This window comes from Nerophis ophidion, linkage group LG12 (genome assembly GCF_033978795.1).
Source record: "Nerophis ophidion isolate RoL-2023_Sa linkage group LG12, RoL_Noph_v1.0, whole genome shotgun sequence".
Taxonomy (NCBI): Eukaryota; Metazoa; Chordata; class Actinopteri; order Syngnathiformes; family Syngnathidae; genus Nerophis; species Nerophis ophidion.
In genome coordinates this window covers 57,684,507-57,705,938 of record NC_084622.1, presented here as the reverse complement: position 1 = coordinate 57,705,938, position 21,432 = coordinate 57,684,507, and the positions used below count along the sequence as shown (strand labels likewise).

The window sequence follows — 21,432 nt, the reverse complement described above, 5'->3', positions numbered from 1 at the left end:
GCGGGTTGGACTCCGTCAAGGCTGTCCTTTGTCACCGATTCTGTTCATAACTTTTATGGACAGAATTTCTAGGCGCAGTCAAGGCGTTGAGGGGTTCGGGTTTGGTCTCTGCTTTTTGCAGATGATGTGGTCCTGATGGCTTCATCTGGCCGGGATCTTCAGCTCTCACTGGATCGGTTGGCAGCCGAGTGTGAAGCGACCGGAATGAGAACCAGCACCTCCAAGTCCGAGTCCATGTTTCTCGCCCGGAAAAGGGTGGAGTGCCATCTCCGGGTTGGGGAGGAGACCCTGCCCCAAGTGGAGGAGTTCAAGTACCTCACGAGCAGGGAAGAGTGGATCATGAGATCGACAGGCGGATCGGTGCGACGTCTTCAGTAATGCGAACGTTGTATCGATCCATTGTGGTGAAGAAGGAGCTGAACCGGAAGGCAAAGCTCTCAATTTACCGGTCGATCTACATTCCCATCCTCACCTATGGTCATGAGCTTTGGTCATGACCGAAAGGATAAGATCACGGGTACAAGCGGCCGAAATAAGTTTCCTCCGCCGGGTGGCGGGGCTCTCCCTTAGAGATAGGGTGAGAAGCTCTGTCATCCGGGAGGAACTCAAAGTAAAGCTGCTGCTCCTCCACATCGAGAGGAGCCAGATGAGGTGGCTCGGGCATCTGGTCAGGATGCCACCCGAATGCCTCCCTAGGGAGGTGTTTAGGGAACGTCCAACCGATAAGAGGTCACGGGGAAGTCCCAGGACACGTTGGGAAGACTATGTCTCCCGGCTGGCCTGGGAATGCCTCGGGATCCCCCGGGAAGAGCTAGACGAAGTGGCTGGAGAGAGGGAAGTCTGGGCTTCCCTGCTTAGGCTGCTGCCCCCGCGACCCGACCTCTGATAAGCGGAAGATGATGGATGGATGGATGGATATGACATATACTAAATATATAATATTTGAATAATTTAAATATATTGTACATATATTCTACATTTAAGTGCAGTCAAGGAACATATGCATTTTACAGTCTGATGGCTGTCGGTGTGAAGGACCTCCTGTGTCGTTCCGTGAACGTGCTCATTCTCTCCGCAAGGTCCGAGTGTAGTGGGTGGGAGGTGTTGTCCATAATGACTAGGAGTTTTGCTAGACTTCTCCTCTCTGACACCACCGCCAGAGAGTCCAGCTCCACTCCCACCACGTTACTGGCCTTCTCTACCAACTTGTCCAGTCTGTTTACGTCCCTCACTCTCAGCCCGCTGCCCCAGCAGGCCACAGCGTCCAAGAAAGCGCTCGCCACCACCGACTCGTAGAACATCTTCAACATCTTTGTACAGACGATGAAGGCCCTTGTAGAGGGCCTCAGCGTGTGTGTTAAAAATGCATTTCTTTCAGTATGCATAATAACAAAAAGGGTAATATTTAAAAAATTGATAGATGTTGGTAGTCCAACTTATACTGACTGGTATACACAAGCTATGGAGATGATATCAGTAGGAAAAAAAACTGCATTTAGTTTAGATAATAATGAGTCATATATTGGAATATGGGATCCATTAAATTTGTTGTAAGTATTAAATGAACAAAAATATGACTTATTATATCTTTGTGTAAAATATTGGACACAGTGTGTTGTCAAACTTATGAGATGCGATGCTAGTGTAAGCCACTGTGACACTATTGTTCTTTTTTTTTAATTAATGTTTTTAATGAGAAGGTCAATGAAGGATTTCTATTCAGTGCTATTTTCAAATTGTTACTAATATTGATAACATTCATTTTTGTTTCACTACTTTTAGATTGTACCGTGTCATGATTGTGTGTCCTCAATTGCTCTGATTATTGCTATCCTGAATGTTGCTGGGTCGGGTTTGGTTTTGGAATTTACTGCATTGTTATGGTATTGTTGTGTACAGTTTTTTGTATTGATTAATAAATTAAAAAAATAAATAATAATAAAATAAAGACAATTTCAGATTGTTTTCCATCCATCCATCCATCCATCCATTTTCTACCGCTTATTCCCTTTGGGGTCCGCTGGCGCCTATCTCAGCTACAATCGGGCGGAAGGCGGGGTACACCCTGGACAAGTCACCATCTCATCTCAGGGCCAACACAGATAGACAGACAACATTCACACTCACATTCACACACTAGGGCCAATTTTAGTGTTGCCAATCAACCTATCCCCAGGTGTATGTCTTTGGAAGTGGGAGGAAGCCATAAATGGATAAAATCTGAAAAATATACCCACATAAGTATGCATAATTTAATGTAAACACAGCTTTAAATCACTTTAGATCGCTAGTCACGTCAACACGTATGCATGGTATAGGTGTGACGAGATTGCTCCAGTGATCAATGCCACCCACAAGTATAACTTGATTAGACTGACATGTTTGTACAAACCCCAAAGCCGGTGAAGTTGGCGCATTGTGTAAATCGTGAATAACAACAGAATACAATGATTTGCAGATCCTTTTCAACTTATATTCAATTGAATACACTGCAAAGATAAGATACTTTACTATCGAATTGGTACATTTTGTCATTTTTTTGCAATTATTAGCTCATTAGGAATGTGAGGCCTCCAACATGTTTCAAAAAAGCTGGCCCAAATGCAAAAAATACTGAAAAAGTTGAGGAATGCTCATCAAACACTTATTTGGAACACACCACAGGTGAACAGGCTACTTGGTAACAGGTGGGTGGCATGAATGAGTGTAAAAGAAGCTTCCATGAAATGCTCAGCCATTCACAACCAGATGGGGCGAGAGTCACCACTTTGTGAACAAATGCATGAGCAAATTGTCGAACAGTTTAAGAACAAGATTTCTCAACCAGTTATTGCAATGTATTTAAGGATCTCCCCGTCTACAATCCGTAATATCATCAAAAGGTTCAGAGAATCTGGATCAATGCCTGAGACCTTTGAGCCCTCAGGTGGTACTGCATCAAAAAGCGACATCAGTCTGTAAAGGATATCACCACATGGGCTCAGGAACACTTCAGAAAACCAGTATCAGTAACTACAGTTTGTGCCAACTTTTTTTACAATGTGTTGCTGCCTTTAAATTCTAAGTTAATGATTATTTGCAAAGAATGTTTTACTTTCTCAATTCGAACGTTAAGTATCTTGTCTTTGCAGCGTATTCAATTAAATATAAGTTGAAAAGGATTTGCAAGTCATTGTATTCTGTTTTTATGTCCGATTTACACAACTGGTTTTGGGTTTTCTATTTCCACAAATATCAGGGTTTTTTGTGTGCCAAAAGCCAAATGTAATGTTTGCATTTGTTTAGTTATTTTGCACTATATTGACTCAATGATGCTTAAACAATTGTATATCATTGCAATCCTTTTTTTTTTTAGCAAATCTGACATACAAAGTTTTCAAAGTACTGCATACCACCATAAAAAACAATCAATAATAGTTTAGCTTATACTCCAACATTTCACATTCAAACAATAAAACTAGCAAAATTAAATAAGAGCAATGCATTTAAAAGAGCAATAAATAAAACAAAAACATAGTACAGTAAAAACGATCAAATAATTACAAAAATACAAACATAAATTACTACGGAATAATATAATTGTATTACAATATTTTGTAGACAAAACACTGTCTAATATATTTTGTTAAAATATCCACAAATAAGTTGATACAAATTGGTTTTGTTTGTCGAAAATCCTTGTCTTGTTTTTTTTTTTTTCATTATAATCATGATCAACAAATTAAAGGTAGAACCACAAAATTATTCAAAGAGCTTGAAACATTTTCAAGTTAAAAGTATTGGAATATACATCGGCGATTAAAAATTGCTAGGTATCGGATCGACTCCAAAATGTTCAGTATCCGCCACCCCACCTATTACTTAATTGATGTGTTCATATTCATTAAAACAAGCACTTTTACTATAAACATCAATTTTAAAAAAAAGTTGTTGAAAAAAAACTTCCCAACTGTATCAAGTGCAATTATTTATATAAAATGGGTTCATGGCAAGTGACGTTTAGAATTTAAAAACTCGACCATGGCGCCATCTGCAGGATGAACACTATTCTACTAGAAACTAACCTAATGCAGAAGGGAAAAAAACATGCAAACACAGCACCGAAAATACATACTTTACACATGCAACACCGAAATATCCCTTTTAAACAAATCATACAAAATAAAATTCAAGCCAATGACAATCTGTTTCTAATGCAGTCCTCTAGCTTATGTTTTTTTAACCAATTAAGTGCGTACAAACATATACAAAACATAATTCAAACAGTGTGTAAAGGCATCTTGTTCTCTATTTAAACCACATGACTGAACATTCCATCACTGTCAACATCTAAAATGTAAACACAAAGAAATATTTTAAGTCTCGCACAACTTACTCCACATATTACTTAACCTGCACAGAGTAAACTACACACAATTGCAATCACGTTTCTCCACTTCTCACCGTATAAATTAAATCATAGTTCAAAGCACGGCATGCTGGGCTCGTGGGAACACACTGATCTGCGCCCAAGCACACCATCGAAAAAGGTGGGCCATGATTCCCTCGACCAAGGACAGCTACAGAAAGCTAAGGACAGGGGGGTCCAGACTTCACTAATAGTCTTATTTTGTATATGCCAGAGAACCAGCTTCCACTACAGTAGACATTTGAGTTTGGTCTATTTAGGTTGTCAGTTAGAGGAACGCTCTGCTGTTCTATTTAGGTTGTCAGTTAGAGGAACGCTCTGCTGTTTTAAGGACCTTTTTCCAAAAAAAAAGGCTTGTCAAAGATCATCTATATGACGGCATTCATGTTTTTAAGAAAAGAAAAAGTGGATTTTGAACTGAACTCGTGGGGCACCAGTTGCATGGTCCAACTGATTAAAAAGAGAGGACCTAAAATAGAACCTTGAAGAACACGATTAATATAACTTAAGTTGAACAAATGATTACTGACTGCATGTGAAGTAACTGCAGCAACACCTTAGTTATACACACTATATTGCCTTAAGTATTTGGCCACCCATCCAAATGATCAGAATCCGGTGTCCTAATCCCTTTGCCTGGCCACAGGTGTATAAAATCAAGCACTTAGGCATGGAGACTGCTTCTACTAAAATTTGTGAAGGAATAGGCGGCTCTCAGGAGCTCAGTGAGTTCCAGCCTGGAACTGTCTTACAGGATGCCACCCGTGAAACAGATCCAGTCGTTAAATCTCCGTGTTCCTAAATATTCAAAAGTCAACTGTCGGCTTTATAATAAGAAAATGGGAGAGTTTGGGAACAACAGCAACTCAGACACGAAGTGGTAGGCCACGTAAACTGACAGAGGGGTCAGTGGATGCTGAAGCGCATAGTCCAAAAAGTCATATATAGTCAGTTGCTACAGAGCTCCAAACTTCATGTGACCTTCCAATTAGCCCACGTACAGTACACTACCCAGGTTTCCATGGCCGAACAGCTGCATCAAAGCCATACATCACCAAGTCCAATGCAAAACGTTGGATGCAGTGGTGTAAAGCACGTCGCCACTGGACTCTAGAGCAGTGGAGACGCGTTCTCTGGAGTGGTGAATCACGCTTTTCTATCTGTCAATCTGATGGACGAGTCTGGGTTTGAACGTTGCCAGGAGAACGGTACATTTTGGACTGCATTGTGCAGAGTGTGAAATTTGGTAGAGGAGGAATTATGGTGTGGGGTTGTTTTTCAGGAATCGGGCCTTGGCTCCTTAGTTCCAGTGAAAGGAATTTTGAATGCTCAAGGATACCAAAACATTTTGGACAATTCCATGCTCCCAACCTCGTGGAAACAGTTTGGAGCAGGCGCCTTCCTCTTCCAACATGACTGTGCACCAGTGCACAAAGCAACGATGACAGAGTCTGATGTGGATGAACTTGACTGGCCTGCACAGAGTCCTGACCCGAACCCAATAGAATATCTTTAGGATGAATTAGAACGGAGACTGAGAGCCAAGCCTTCTCGACCAAAATCAGTGTGTGACCTCACCAATACACTTTTGGAAGAATGGTCGAAAATTCCTATAAACACACTCTGCAACTTTGTAGACAGCTTTTCCAGAAGAGTTGAAGCTATAATAGCTGCAAAATGTAGACCGACATCATATTGAACCCTATGGGTTAGGAAACTTCAAAACATTTCGGACTGCATTGTGCAGAGTGTGAAATTTGGTAGAGGAGGAATTATGGTGTGGGGTTGTTTTTCAGGAATCGGGCCTTGGCTCCTTAGTTCCAGTGAAAGGAATTTTGAATGCTCAAGGATACCAAAACATTTTGGACAATTCCATGTTCCCAACCTCGTGGGAAAAGTTTGGAGCAGGCGCCTTCCTCTTCCAACATGACTGTGCACCGGTGCACAAAGCAACGATGACAGAGTCTGATGTGGATGAACTTGACTGGCCTGCACAGAGTCCTGACCTGAACCCAATGGAATATCTTTGGGAGACTGAGAGCCAAGCCTTCTCGACCAACATCAGTGTGTGACCTCACCAATACGCTTTTGGAAGAATGGTCGAAAATTCCTATAAACACACTCTGCAACCTTGTGGACAGCTTTTCCAGAAGAGTTGAAGCTATAATAGCTGCAAAATGTAGACCGACATCATATTGAACCCTATGGGTTAGGAATGGGATGGCACTTCAAATTCATATGTGAGTCAAGGCAGGTGGCCAAATAATTTTGTCAATATAGTGTATGATAGAAAATAAATGCAGACTGGTTGTCATTTAATTATTACAATCACTCCTCTCGAAAGTAATTGATGACTGTCGCTACATTGCAAAAATGAAATATTCAGAACGACTCAAAATAACAGTCGACTAATACAGGAAAAATACAGTTGAAAAAAAGTGAAGGGGCTGCAGCACAAATGCTCAGTTAGAAAGAGAGGGAATCACGGAAAAAGCCACCATTGGCCGAGTGTGAGTATACAACCTTCAGCGACAAAATCAGCCGCTTTTGAAGAAGTTCTCCTCGATAACCTCAGTGAACCTCTCCTTCATTTGCTGACGGAAACTGGCGTACCACTCCAGCAACCTCCTCCTCCTGTCCACTCTCTGCTCCTGGCTCATTCCTCTCTCCCTCTCTAGAATCACGGGAAGCTCCCTCCAATCGCTGATGAAGATGAAGGGGGCTCCCGCCGCTTTCAGGAGACGCAGCGGGGAGCTGGGCCCAGCCGCGCATGTCCCAGGCGTCAGTGCGTCCTCTACGACAGGAACCGAGCCGTAAGAACAGGCCTCGTAGATGCGGTAGCATTCTGTGTTGATGCCGACGGGGCAGAGGGTGAGCTCGCTCTGGACTAGCGCGGTCTGATAGCGCTTCTGACTCTCTGCTGTCTCCTGGGGGAGCCACCTTGAGGTAAATGGGCAAAAAATAAAAAGAATGTAACTGTCCTTTGTAAAACATTCACTTCCGATTAACATTTTAAGACTATTTGAACATTTTCCAGAATGTACTTTTTGCACTGTTGGATCTTTTGGGGATTTTTCCCATACTCCTGTATGTACAGTCGCGATCAAATGTTTACATCCACTTGTAAAGAACGTAATGTCATGGCTGTCTTGAGTTTCCAATAATTCGTACAACTCTTATTTTTTTGTGATCGAGTGATTGGAGCATTGGTTGGTCACAAAAAACATTAATTAAGTTTGGTTCTTTTAGGAATTTATTATGAGTCTACTGAAAATGTGACCAAATCTGCTGGGTCAAAAGTATACATACAGCAATGTTAATATTTGGTTACATGTCCCTTGGCAAGTTTCACTGCAAAAAGAAGCTTTTGGTAGCCATCCAGAAGCTTCTGGCAAGCTTTTGGTTGAGTTTTTGACCACTCCACCTGACAAACATGTTGCTGCGTATTGTGGCGAAACAGCTCAATTTTTTGTATCATCTAACATTACATAGACAAACAAAACATTCTGGAGAAAAGTTCTGTGGTCAGATGAAATAAAAATTGAGCGGTTTGGCCACAATACCCAGCAATATGTTTGGAGAATAAAAGGTGAGGCCTCTAATCCCAGGAACACCATAACTACCGTCAAGCCTGATGGCGGTAATATACTGCTCTGGGCCTGTTTTGCTGCCAATGGAACTGGTGCTATGGGACAATGAAAAAGGAGGATTACCTCCAACTTCTTCAGGACAACCTAAAAGGTTGGGTTTTGGGCGCAATTGGGTGTTCCAACAGGACAATGACCCCAGACACACGTCAAAAAAGTGTTAAAGGATTGGCTAAATCAGGCTACAATTAAGATTTTTAGAATGGCCTTAAACGTGTGGACAATACTGAAGAAACAAGTCCATGTCAGAAAAACAACAAATTTAGCTGAACTACACCAATTTTGTCAAGAGGAGTGGTCCAAAATTCAACCAGAAGCTTGTGGATGGCTACCAAAAGCGCCTTATTGGAGTTAAACTTGCCAATAAATATTAATATTGCTGTATGTATACTTTTGACCCAGCGGATTTGGTGACATTTTCAGTAAACCCATAATAAAGTCATAAAACAACGAAACTTCATGAATTTTTTTTTTTGTGACCAACAAGTCTGTGCTCCAACTACCAAAAGTAAGAGTTGTAGAAAGTATTGGAAACTCAAGACAACCATCAAATGATGTTCTTTACAAGTGTATGTAAACTTTTGAATGCGACTGCATGTAGTGACAGGACATTGACAGTATTTTGGTCATTTTAAGAATTACCAGAACTTCTTTCATTGATTTCAATCAATGTCAATCAATGTTTATTTATATAGCCCCAGATCACAAATGTCTCAAAGGACTGCACAAATCATTACGACTACAACATCCTCGGAAGAACCCACAAAAGGGCAAGGAAAACTCACACCCAGTGGGCAGGGAGAATTCACATCCAGTGGGACGCCAGTAACAATGCTGACTATGAGAAACCTTGGAGAGGACCTCAGATGTGGGCAACCCCCCCCCCCCCTCTAGGGGACCGAAAGCAATGGATGTCGAGCGGGTCTAACATGATACTGACCACATAGCAACAGGAAGATATGCTGCTTGCCGCGCAACGTTTCAAAACAGAACATGACACAGTGACTGACAATGTTCACTCTCACTGGAATGCAGACTGATGGGATGTTGTATCTTTTTTGAGCTGCTAAATTCAGAAAAACTCTCACTCCTCAGATAAAGAAAATGTTATCTAGTAATGTTGCGATGGTCTTATGCTGTGTTCCATTTGTTGAGAAGCAAATTGAGAGCCATATACCGAGAGTATCAAAATTGGCCATGTTCTCAGGTTAGTGTTACGACCTTCTACTACACAGGTGAGAGTCATGATTGATAATTTAGCATTAACTTTTACAAACTCAAAGGGAATCCAGCAGCAGAACAAGCAGCTCAAAATCCTTAATCATCTTTATTTCACGTAGCATTTTGGTGGCGTTGAAGGAGACGAGGATTTTAAAAGATGATTTTTGTTGCTGGACCTCTTCTCTCACAGAGGCCATCTGATGATATTGAACTAAACTTGGCACCCGGTCTACCCCTTGACTTTTTTATTCAATGACCCTCAGGATCTTTTAAGAAGTCTTACCGCATCCTACCTCAACAGAAATGGCGCGCTGCAAGAGGCCTTGCTTATTATGCAGCTCCAACCGCGTTCAGAGAGTGAAAGCCTTTTTGCCTTTGCCATCAAGAGACCATGGCTGTGTGAATACCAGACAGAACATTACGTTGAATTCACATTTTTGCAAATATTCTGGCTTTAAAAGGATGTGGTCCTAAAGGGGACCTTGTATGCAGATATAACTTTTCTTACCTTTTGTTACCCGTTTTTTTTTTTGTGTTTGGGTTCTGCATAAATACAAAAATGCTAAAATCAAACCTTTAAGGCTTTGTGGGGATATTTATAAAACAATCCTGCCTTCCTTTATACTTCCTCTAAACTGTGACGTTTTTCCCAAGTGTAACATCAGCGGATATTGCCATATATCAGACGTGGGCAAATTAAAACCCGTGGGCCGCATGCGGACCGTTAACCTTTTCAATCTGGCCCGCCAGACATTCCAAAATAATTGTTTTAGATCTTTAAGATGGAAACTCGAGCTGCCATTATGATGTGCAGTGATGTTTTCAAATGACTGTAAGTCTTGAACTACACAAATTATTTCAATGGTTGGAATCTGCGCTTTTGCATGATATACTAGTTACTATGGTAATGTAAGTCACAGCAGCTCAGACGAGGCACCGAGCAGTGTGGGTGGGGAGCGTTTCCACAGAGTGTTTCCAGAGCGGACAGTGTGAATTGTGGGTGTCAGGGACAGATGTGGAAGGAGATTATTACAACAAAGTTCTAAAGCAACCCTTTTGGCTGAGAGAGCCATGAAAGCGAAATATTTCAAAATGTATTTCCGTGAGAGCCATATTATATTTTTTAACACTGAATACAACTGTGTGCATTTTTAAGTAAGACCAACATTTTTATGAACAGAATCGGTGACAAAGGACAGCCTTGGCGGAGTCCAACCCTCACTGGAAATGTGTTCGACTTACTGCCGGCAATGCGGACCAAACTCTGGCACTGATCGTACAGGGAACGGACCGCCAAGGCTGTCCTTTGTCACCGATTCTGTTCATAACTTTTATGGACAGAATTTCTAGGCGCAGTCAAGGCGTTGAGGGGTTCCGGTTTGGTGACCGCAGGATTAGGTCTCTGCTTTTTGCAGATGATGTGGTCCTGATGGCTTCATCTGACCGGGATCTTCAGCTCTCGCTGGATCGGTTCGCAGCCGAGTGTGAAGCGACCGGAATGAGAATCAACACCTCCAAGTCCGAGTCCATGGTTCTCGCCCGGAAAAGGGTGGAATGCCATCTCCGGGTTGGGGAGGAGACCCTGCCCCAAGTGGAGGAGTTCAAGTACCTAGGAGTCTTGTTCACGAGTGAGGGAAGAATGGATCGTGAGATCGACAGGCGGATCGGTGCGGCGTCTTCAGTAATGCAGACGTTGTACCGATCCGTTGTGGTGAAGAAGGAGCTGAGCCGGAAGGCAAAGCTCTCAATTTACCAGTCGATCTACGTTCCCATCCTCACCTATGGTCATGAGCTTTGGGTCATGACCGAAAGGATAAGATCACGGGTACAAGCGGCCGAAATGAGTTTCCTCCGCCGTGTGGCGGGGCTCTCCCTTAGAGATAGGGTGAGAAGCTCTGCTATCCGGGAGGAACTCAAAGTAAAGCCGCTGCTCCTTCACATCGAGAGGAGCCAGATGAGGTGGTTCGGGCATCTGGTCAGGATGCCACCCGAACGCCTCCCTAGGGAGGTGTTTAGGGCACGTCCAACCGGTAGGAGGCCACGGGGAAGACCCAGGACACGTTGGGAAGACTATGTCTCCCGGCTGGCCTGGGAACGCCTCGGGATCCCCCGGGAAGAGCTAGACGAAGTGGCTGGGGAGAGGGAAGTCAGGGTTTCCCTGCTTAGGCTGTTGCCCCCGCGACCCGACCTCGGATAAGCGGAAGATGATGGATGGATGGATGGACCAACATTTTTAGAGTATAATAAGTCTCTTATTCTTTTTAATAATATTGTTATTCTAAAAGTTAACTAATAATAAATAAAATACTTTTTACTATTAATGCGACATCTTGAACAGGTGCGATAAAAAACGGATGGTTGGATTAAAATGCATGAGAATGTTTTATAATTTGAACGCTATTTTTAGGAGTATTATTAATTACTTATCATGTTAAGCAATGTCAGCTACGATTTATCTGAGAACCAGATGCAGTCATCAAAAGAGCCGCATCTGGCTCTAGAGCCGTAGGTTCCCCACCCCTGTTCTAAAGCTTAGTGATGTATCAGATTTTAGGTGGGTTTTTTACCCTTCACGTTCATATTCGGCTGTTTGTTGCATTTTCTGTTGCGTTTCGCTTTATTGTCAAATATGTTGATCGGTGGCAGGGGGGTTAGTGCGTCTGCCTCACAATACGAAGGTCCTGCAGTCCTGGGTTCAAATCCAGGCTCGGGATCTTTCTGTGTGGAGTTTGCATGTTCTCCCCGTGAATGCGTGGGTTCCCTCCGGGTACTCCGGCTTCCTCCCACCTCCAAACACATGCACCTGGGGATAGGTTGATTGGCAACACTAAATTGGCCCTAGTGTGTGAATGTGAGTGTGAATGTTGTCTGTCTATCTGTGTTGGCCCTGCAATGAGGTGGCGACTTGTCCAGGGTGTACCCCGCCTTCCGCCCGATTGTAGCTGAGATAGGCGCCAGCGCCCCCCGCGACCCCGAAAGGGAATAAGCGGTAGAAAATGGATGGATGGATTTTACGGTAATGTGTTAATAATTTCACACATAAGTCGCTCCGGAGCAAAAGTCTATGAAAAAAACTGCGATTTATAATCCGAAAAATACGGTACCTGCACCCCAACACATTTTTTCTCTAAATTTTGCCCCCCCACCCCCGAGTCAAAATGATTGCCCAGGCCTCCCATATACGGTAAGGATTTACAGCACCCAAAGAGCTTTGCTCAAATCCGCTATTGTAGTGAATAAATTCCTTCTTTTTCTCTAGCCTCTTGTTGTGAGGCAGACTGGCTCGTACATGCATATGTATCTTATGCTGTTACCATTTCGGATAAAAAGTAGCATACTCTTCGGACTTATATCTGTCAGTATACTCAATATGAATGCACTAAAAACTACAACTGGGCTGACGGGGAGAAGATACAGTTAAAGTGCCATCCATCCATTTTCTACCGCTTATTCCCTTTTGGGATCACGGGGGGCGCTGGCGCCTATCTCAGCTACAATCGGGCGGAAGGCGGGGTACACCCTGGACAAGTCTCCACCTCATCACAGGGCCAACACAGATAGACAGACAACATTCACACTCACATTCACACACTAGGGCCAATTTAGTGTTGCCAATCAACCTATCCCCAGGTGCATGTCTTTGGAAGTGGGAGGAAGCCGGAGTACCCGGAGGGAACCCACGCATTCACGGGGAGAACATGCAAACTCCACACAGAAAGATCCCGAGCCTGTATTTGAACCCAGGACTGCAGGACCTTCGTATTGTGAGGCAGACGCACTAACCCCTCTGCCACCGTGAAGCCCCAGTCAAAGTGGAGGCACGTAAATAAAACAAAACAGCGCATACTGAAGAGACGCTCAGAAAACGGCTTGAAGATGGTCTGTAAAACATAATCTATGCAAGATTTTGGGCCAAAAAAACACCATTACATGTTATGTAGATCACATGGAAGTGTTTTAAACAAAGAGAAAAATCATAATGTAACCCCATATATACTTTTGAATGTTTCTTTGAGAAAAATTGCTTACCCATTTTTTTGGTCTCTCTCCCATTTCTTCTTTTTGCATTTTGAAGCTCTACTCTGAACCTTCTATCGATCCAACAGAGCAAGCATTAATTTTGATAAGGAGTGTTTTTAAAGGGGACCTCTAATGATTAGAATCAGAGGCATGCTAAATGTCATCCCCTGAAATAACGTATGACTCATAACTCTCAATGTAAAGATTAAAAGCACCTTGTCAGACGACAAAAGGACATTTTGACTTACTTCTCCCTGGCAAATGTAATGCAATCTTTCTCAAGGTCAGATTGTTTTAGAATCTGCATGAGTGTTTCTCTGGAGGAATTCTTGTAAACAGTTCCAAGGAAATTGCAGAGGTATGGTCTGTTGGAGGTGATCATCTCAGTGCTGGGTCTAACCATGGAAAACTGCCTGTACCTGCACAATATAAAATATGGTATCGTGCAAGATTATAAAGAGTGGAGTGGATTTAAATACAAATAATACACAAGTATTGCCCATTGTGAGCATACAGTCTGCAGCAAAGCAAACCCACTGAAGCACGTATATGATTATTAATTATCATCTATTTACAGAAGAGAAAGTATAACTTACGTGGAAACACCAAGGGGCCACTGGAAGACATCTCTGTCGTTGACCCAAGGGCTATCATACACGATAAAGAGAAGATCCACAAAGCCACCATTTCTCTTTAAGTATGGGCCAATCCACTCATTGTTGCAATGCTCGTTTCCTAGCAGGACCACAGCCACGTGGGACACTGTGTGGGAATGAACTAGAGTTTGGACGTGCTCCAGCCAGCGTGTAGAGTATGCTACTTTCTGCTGTTCACGACCATTCAAGACAACAACCAGACTGTTCATGTCCAAAGGGACATGACCCTGAACGACAGCCGGACCTGTATAGAAACTGAAGCAAAGGAGGAAATTAATCAACATTGTGGTTATGTCTCAGCTTTGAAGCTGTGTTGTGTGTTAATAATAGGCATGGTAGACTTCAAAAAAGTGTGTCTGCCTCTTTACCTGAAATCAATTTTTCCTGATTGGAGTTCACCTTCTCTCCATTGTGCTACCTTGTCAGTAGGGTTGAGGGGACCCTCTAAAATGTGTTCCCAAAGGTAAAGCCCTGGAAATGAAAAATAGTAACCACATAATTTCATATCAGCATTAAGTAACATTGTGCTCTGGTATTAAAAACAAATCGTACCACCTAAAAATATGGAAGAAAAATTAGATTATTGTTTTCAAGTGGTAAAAAACTCATTTGTTTATGTATTAACATATCAGAAACTTACTCACGGTTTCATATCTGTGTAAAGAAACTGCAAACCAAGTAAACCAAGCAAACCAGCTAACAGAACCATACCACCAGTGGCAGCAGGTACAGTTGCTGTTTATATTTGTAAGCTTCAGTGTATAAAACTGAAAACATGCCACCCAGGAAGAACATTACACCAGACGAAGTGGAGGAACATAAAAAAAAAGTCTTGAACTTTTTATCAGAAGAAGCATATTTTTTCAAAGTTAACAATAGGAAATCCGCCTTCAATAAAATTAATTGTGTACCACAAGGATGGGTCCTTGGACCTATAGTGTTTCTTATGTATCTCAATAATATTACTATGGTTTCCAAACTGTTTAAGTGTATTTAATAACAGATGACACAACCCTATTTCATTCAGCACAAAATATTAAATATGTGTTAAAGGTAGATGAAAACAAATAAATCAACATTTGACAAACAAACAATTAAACAAGGCGACATGGTAAAGAATCTGGGTATTATCTTTGACCCAACTCTCTCCTTTGAGTCACACATTAAAAGCGTTACTAAAACGGCCTTCTTTCATCTCCGTAATATCGCTAAAATTCGCTCCATTTTGTCCACTAAATACGCCGAGATCATTATCCATGCGTTTGTTACGTCTCGCCTCGACTACTGTAACGTATTATTTTCGGGTCTCCCCATGTCTAGCATTAAAAGATTACAGTTGGTACAAAATGCGGCTGCTAGACTTTTGACAAGAACAAGAAAGTTTGATCACATTACGCCTGTACTGGCTCACCTGCACTGGCTTCCTGTGCACTTAAGATGTGACTTTAAGGTTTTACTACTTACGTATAAAATACTACACGGTCTAGCTCCATCCTATCTTGCCGATTGTATTGTACCATATGTCCCGGCAAGAAATCTGCGTTCAAAGGACTCCGGCTTATTAGTGATTCCCAAAGCCCAAAAAAAGTCTGTGGGCTATAGAGCGTTTTCATTTCGGGCTCCAGTACTCTGGAATGCCCTCCCGGTAACAGTTCAAGATGCCACCTCAGTAGAAGCATTTAAGTCTCACCTTAAAACTCATTTGTATACTCTAGCCTTTAAATAGACTCCCTTTTTAGACCAGTTGATCTGCCGTTTGTTTTCTTTTTCTCCTATGTCCCACTCTCCCTTGTGGAGGGGGTCCGGTCCAATCCGGTGGCCATGTACTGCTCGCCTGTGTATCGGCTGGGGACATCTCTGCGCTGCTGATCCGCCTCCGCTTGGGATGTTTTCCTGTTGGCTCCGCTGTGAACGGGACTCTCGCTGCTGTGTTCGATCCGCTTTGGACTGGACTCTTGCGACTGTGTTGGATCCATTATGGATTGAACTTTCACAGTATCATGTTAGACCCGCTCGACATCCATTGCTTTCCTCCTCTCCAAGGTTCTCGTAGTCATCATTGTCACCGACGACCCACTGGGTGTGAGTTTTCCTTGCCCTTATGGGCCTACCGAGGATGTCGTAGTGGTTTGTGCAGCCCTTTGAGACACTAGTGATTTAGGGCTATATAAGTAAACATTGATTGATTGATATTAACATATGGTTTGATAGGTTATCCTTCAAATGCTGGTAAAAATAAAAAATTTTTGTAGTAAGAAAAGTGGATGTGTCGTAGGTTGTAGGAGTTCAGATTCAAAGATCAAAAGAGATGAAGTTTTTGGGTGTTATGATTGACAAAGATTTGTCATGGAAATAACATGTAAATTATAGAGAGGTTAAAATACCTAAAACTATTGCTATTTTACCCAGGATGAAGAAAATGGCAAATAAAAAAGCATTGTATATTTTGTATGATTCATTGATTGTTCCATATTTTACATATTGTAAATCATACATAAATGCAATATTCCTATTACAGAATCAATATTGTTGTCCGGGTGGAAATCGGGAGAAATTCGGGAGAATGGTTGTCTCGGGAGATTTTCAGGAAGGGCAATGAAATTTGGGAGGCTCCCTGGGAAAATCGGGAGTGTTGGCAAGTATGTGGTGGAATGCCTCAGGATTTTTTTCAATTAATAAAATGTGCCTTGGCTCAGAAAAGGTTCAAAAACACTGCGCTAAGGTTTATCTGAGAGCCAGATGCAGTCATCAAACGAGCCACATCCGGCTCTAAAGCAGTGACGTGCAGTCAGGGGAGGCAGGTGAAAGAAAAAAATATAAAAAGAAAAAAAAAAATTATTAAATTGTTATTTGTATCCAGTGATTATACTTTATAAAGTTATTTTCCATTTAACTTCACCAGTTTTAGATTATTTTTTATTCAAAATCGCTGAATTTTCACCTTTGCCGTTCAAATACTGAGAAGAGACTTGCGGTGAGTCAGCAGCCAGTTGAGCCTCCCCATGGATTGCGCAATGACTCGGCTAACTGCTGGCTGCTGTTCAGTGAGACCGTATTGCTATATGAATTATATTATACATTTCCATAGTTTAGTTAGCTGAGGTATATAATGTACAGTGTATTTTGTCAACAACTGTATGCGTGTAACGTATTTCTTGTGCTGGGCAATCATAAAACGGCTGCGAAGACGCACTGTGTGAGGCACCTGTTCTCCCGCCTCCTGGTGGTAGAGGGCGCTAGTGATCCCAGGGATCATTCTTGCGAATACTAGGCTGCAGAAGAAGTGACAACAAGCTCCAGTGAGCAAGTCAAGTGCAGCGGCAGCGATCGTTTATTTTTTCCTCTTTTATCATGGATGATTACATATCTAAAACAAAACAGTTTTCTAAACTGTTTTATCAAACCAATCGAGGCAGCAGGTAATAATTAAAAGAAGACCAACGCCGGAGCTAAAAGGTTTGCTTCAGACAGTGATCGCCATCAAGACAGAGAGACTTTTAAAACCGTAGAAAGATAAGGAAGACTTCTATAAATAAGTTATCGATGCTTTTGTTCAGAGGGTACGGCGCATAGACTTCATTCATAATAACATTTTTTTTCTAATTAAATGTGCCTTTTTGTGTGCTACAGCTTGTATGTGTAAAGAATGCTGGTATGAGCTTTTAAACATAACGTGAATAATGGTGAATAAGATATTCTTTAGGGTTCATATGTTTATAAATCTGACTGTGCACGTCAGTGCCTCACCAGCCATGAACCTCACCGCACGTCACTGCTCTAGAGCCATAGGTTCCATACCCCTGCTATAATTAGTATATGTCAGGGGTCGGCAACCCGCGGCTCCGGAACTGCATGCGGCTCTTTGGTCACTCTCATGTGGCTCAGCTGCATAATAAACGACCCCCCCAGATTATTTCGGGAAGTTTTCGGGGGCCAACATTGTCCGGTCTTCACCCGGTCTACAATATTGAGTGCGTGCCGCGATGGCAATGCTTTTAACTTACTCTTTAACATGTCGTCGCGCCCGCTTATACACAATTTTATCTGCGTGTCGGCCTGTCGCATGCTATACGCAGCTCTTGTCAACTCACCCATTCACCTGCAAGGCATACTTGTTCAGCAGCCATATAGGTTACACTGTGGGTTGTAATATAAACAACTTTAACACTCTTACTAATATGCGCCACACTGTGAACCCACACCAAACAAGAACGACAAACACATTTCGGGAGAACACCTGCACTGTAAGACAACATAAACACAACAGTACAAATACCCAGAATCCCATGCGTCCCTGACTCACCCTGGCTATTATACACACCCGCTAGCACCAAACCCGCCCACCTCAACCGACGCATGGAGGGAGGGGGCTGGTGCTATCGAGTGTGTATAATGTAGCCAAGAAGAGTCAGGGATGGATGGGATTCTGGGTATTTGTACTGTTGTGTTTATGTTGTCTTACAGTGCGGATGTTAACCCGAAATGTGTTTGTCATTGTTGTATGGTGTGGGTTCACAGTGTGGTGCATATTAGTAAGAGTGTTAAAGTATTTTATATTACAACCCTCAGTGTAACCTGTACGGCTGTTGAATAACTATGTCTTGCGGCGGTGTGCGTGCAGGAGCCACTTATGTGTTACTAAGCTGATGAGCTGTTTGTGCATGTTGCAGAGGGCGTTAAAGACAGCCCTTCCATACCACTCCTTTATTATTGTTGTTTGGATGAATATCATCAGATAGTTGTGAGAATAGATAATTTGAGAATTCGGGAACCTCTGGAAAATATGGGAGGGTTGGCAAGTGTAATGATTTATTTATATATGGTTGATTTATATAGGCTAGTAAGGTATCTTACTAGATTATATAAATCAACCATTTATAAATACACGTCAGTAAGCTTTATGAACCTCCTCGAAATAAGTGTAATGCTGTCAAGCGGCATTCATGTGAAACTCGCGGGCTGCACTAACATTACATTTTCTCATTAAGGCGTGCCTGAGACCCCTGGTTTATACATAGCACAAAGCAAAAAACAAAACAAAACTCTATGCAATGTTATTCCATTTTAAATTTCAAAAGAGTTTTGCGGCTCCCATTGTTTTCTTTATTTTGTGAAACGGGTCAAAATGGCTCTTTGAGCGGTAAAGGTTGCCGACCCCTGGAATATGTGAAACGGTATTTGTAACTGAGTGGTAAAGAAAATCAATTGATGAATATTACAAAAATATCTAATTGATTGATGCTAAAAAAAAAATGCTTACCTATGGCCGCTTTACCCCAGATTTGGACTTTAAATCTTCTGGGTTTGTTCTTTTCGATTCGTACCATATGCTGTTTGAAGGCCTCTCTCTTTTTATTCAGGTCGGAGTTGTACTCCACCTGTTCATCCTCCCACGGATTCCACTCATCCGCTAAAAATGGAGCAGCTCCGCCATCCCGAGCCCGTCCTGCAAACACAACACAACATTTAATAGCATTTACTATTAAATAATCCATTATTTAATCGGCTAAATGAGGGTACACTGCGATTAAGTGGCGACTTGTCCAGGGTGTACCCCGCCTTCCGCCCGATTGTAGCTAAGATAGGCACCAGCGCCCCCCGCGACCCCAAAGGGTATAAGCGGTAGAAAATGGATGGAAATGAGTGTACACGGAGCCCTGCGATGAGGTGGCGACTTGTCCAGGGTGGACCCCGCCTTCCGCCCAATTGTTGCTAAAATAGGCACCAGCGTCCCCCGCGATCCCAAAAGGTAATAAGCGGTAGAAATGGATGGAAATGAGTGTACACGGAGCGGGGTTATTGTATTGTTGTGAACATACCCGAGGGTCCTGCCTCTTTTTTCACTACCCTGTGAACGCGGGAGATGACTTTGGTGCTAAAGAAGACATTGTACGCGGCGTAGAGTGAAAACGCCACGTACGCAAAGATTATGAAAAGGAACAATTTTCTTTTTGGAATTTTCATTTTTCCCCTTTTCCTTTCCGTCGTGTTCCACCATTATGCATCCCGTTTTCCATTTTTTTTTTTTTTGGTTGAAAGGACCCTTGTTTACATCACGAGGATACGCGAAAATAGGTGACCAGAGGATGCGCCTGTCCAAATATACCTGATTATTCATATTTTCCATACTAATTGTATTTATAGCAAACAAATACGGAACGTCTAACAAATGTATATTCGTGGTGGTTTTACCTTAACAATAGGGAGATAAAATAAAGGCAAATCGCCTCGTCTCCTTAGCGCAGGGGTGTCCAAACTTTTTCCATTGAGGGCCACACACGGAAAAATTCAAACATGCGGGGGCCGTTTTGATATTTTTCAATTTCAAACCATTACAAAATATATGGATTCTTTTTTTTTTTTACCTTCAGGACTCCCAGGGACCATCGGATAGGATAGGATAGGATAATTATTGTCATTGCACAATTAAGTACAACAAAACTTTGTTTTCAGCACAAACCTGTTCAAGATTAGACAAACAAACAGTGTACAGAAGGGGTAGGGAACCTATGGCTCTAGAGCCAGATGTGGCTCTTTTGATGACTCTATCTGGCTCTCAGATAAATCTTATCTGACATTGCTTAACACGATAAGTAATGAATAAGGCCGCTGGTAATCACAATTTTAAAAATAACGTTCAAAATCTAAAACATTGTCATGCATTTTAATCCATCCATCCGTTTTCTACCGCACCTGTTCAAGAAATTCAAGATTCAAGATTGTTTATCGTCATATGCACAGTTAAACAGACAGTTTGCCGTACAATGAAAATCTTACTTTGTTTTTACAATGTTACAATGTTTCTAAAAAGAATTAGGGACTTATTATACTCTAAAAATTATGGCTTTACTTGAAGAATGCCGCTAAAATTCGCTCCATTCTGTCCACTAAAGACGCTGATATCATTATCCATGCGTTTGTTACGTCTCGTCTCGACTACTGTAACGTATTATTTTCGGGTCTCCCCATGTCTAGCATTAAAAGATTACAGTTGATACAAAATGCGGCTGCTAGACTTTTGACAAGAACAAGAAAGTTCGATCACATTACGCCTGTACTGGCTCACCTGCACTGGCTTCCTGTGCACTTAAGATGTGACTTTAAGGTTTTACTACTTACCTATAAAATACTACACGGTCTAGCTCCATCCTATCTTGCCGATTGTATTGTACCATATGTCCCGGCAAGAAATCTGCGTTCAAAGGACTCCGGCTTATTAGTGATTCCCAAAGCCCAAAAAAAGTCTGCGGGCTGTAGAGCTTTTTCATTTCGGGCTCCAGTACTCTGGAATGCCCTCCCGGTAACAGTTCGAGATGCCACCTCAGTAGAAGCATTTAAGTCTCACCTTAAAACTCATTTGTATACTCTAGCCTTTAAATAGACTCCCTTTTTAGACCAGTTGATCTGCCGTTTCTTTTCTTTTTCTTCTATGTCCCACTCTCCCTTGTGGAGGGGGTCCGGTCCGATCCGGTGGCCATGT

The 21,432-nt window shown here is 42.2% G+C and overlaps 1 protein-coding gene across 1 annotated transcript; it reads right to left on the bottom strand.

The window, feature by feature from the left end:
* Nucleotides 1–1,970: 1,970 nt before the first annotated feature.
* On the bottom strand, nt 1,971–19,974 carry rxylt1 (ribitol xylosyltransferase 1). The gene is made up of 6 exons (XM_061917848.1): nt 19,772–19,974; nt 19,213–19,398; nt 14,321–14,423; nt 13,893–14,207; nt 13,545–13,715; nt 1,971–7,348 (listed from the first exon to the last, which is right to left on the bottom strand). The coding sequence occupies exons 1-6, from the start codon at nt 19,914–19,916 to the stop codon at nt 6,946–6,948; spliced, it is 1,323 nt and encodes a 440-aa protein (XP_061773832.1). The 5' UTR covers nt 19,917–19,974; the 3' UTR covers nt 1,971–6,945.
* Between the last annotated feature and the right edge of the window lie 1,458 nt (nt 19,975–21,432).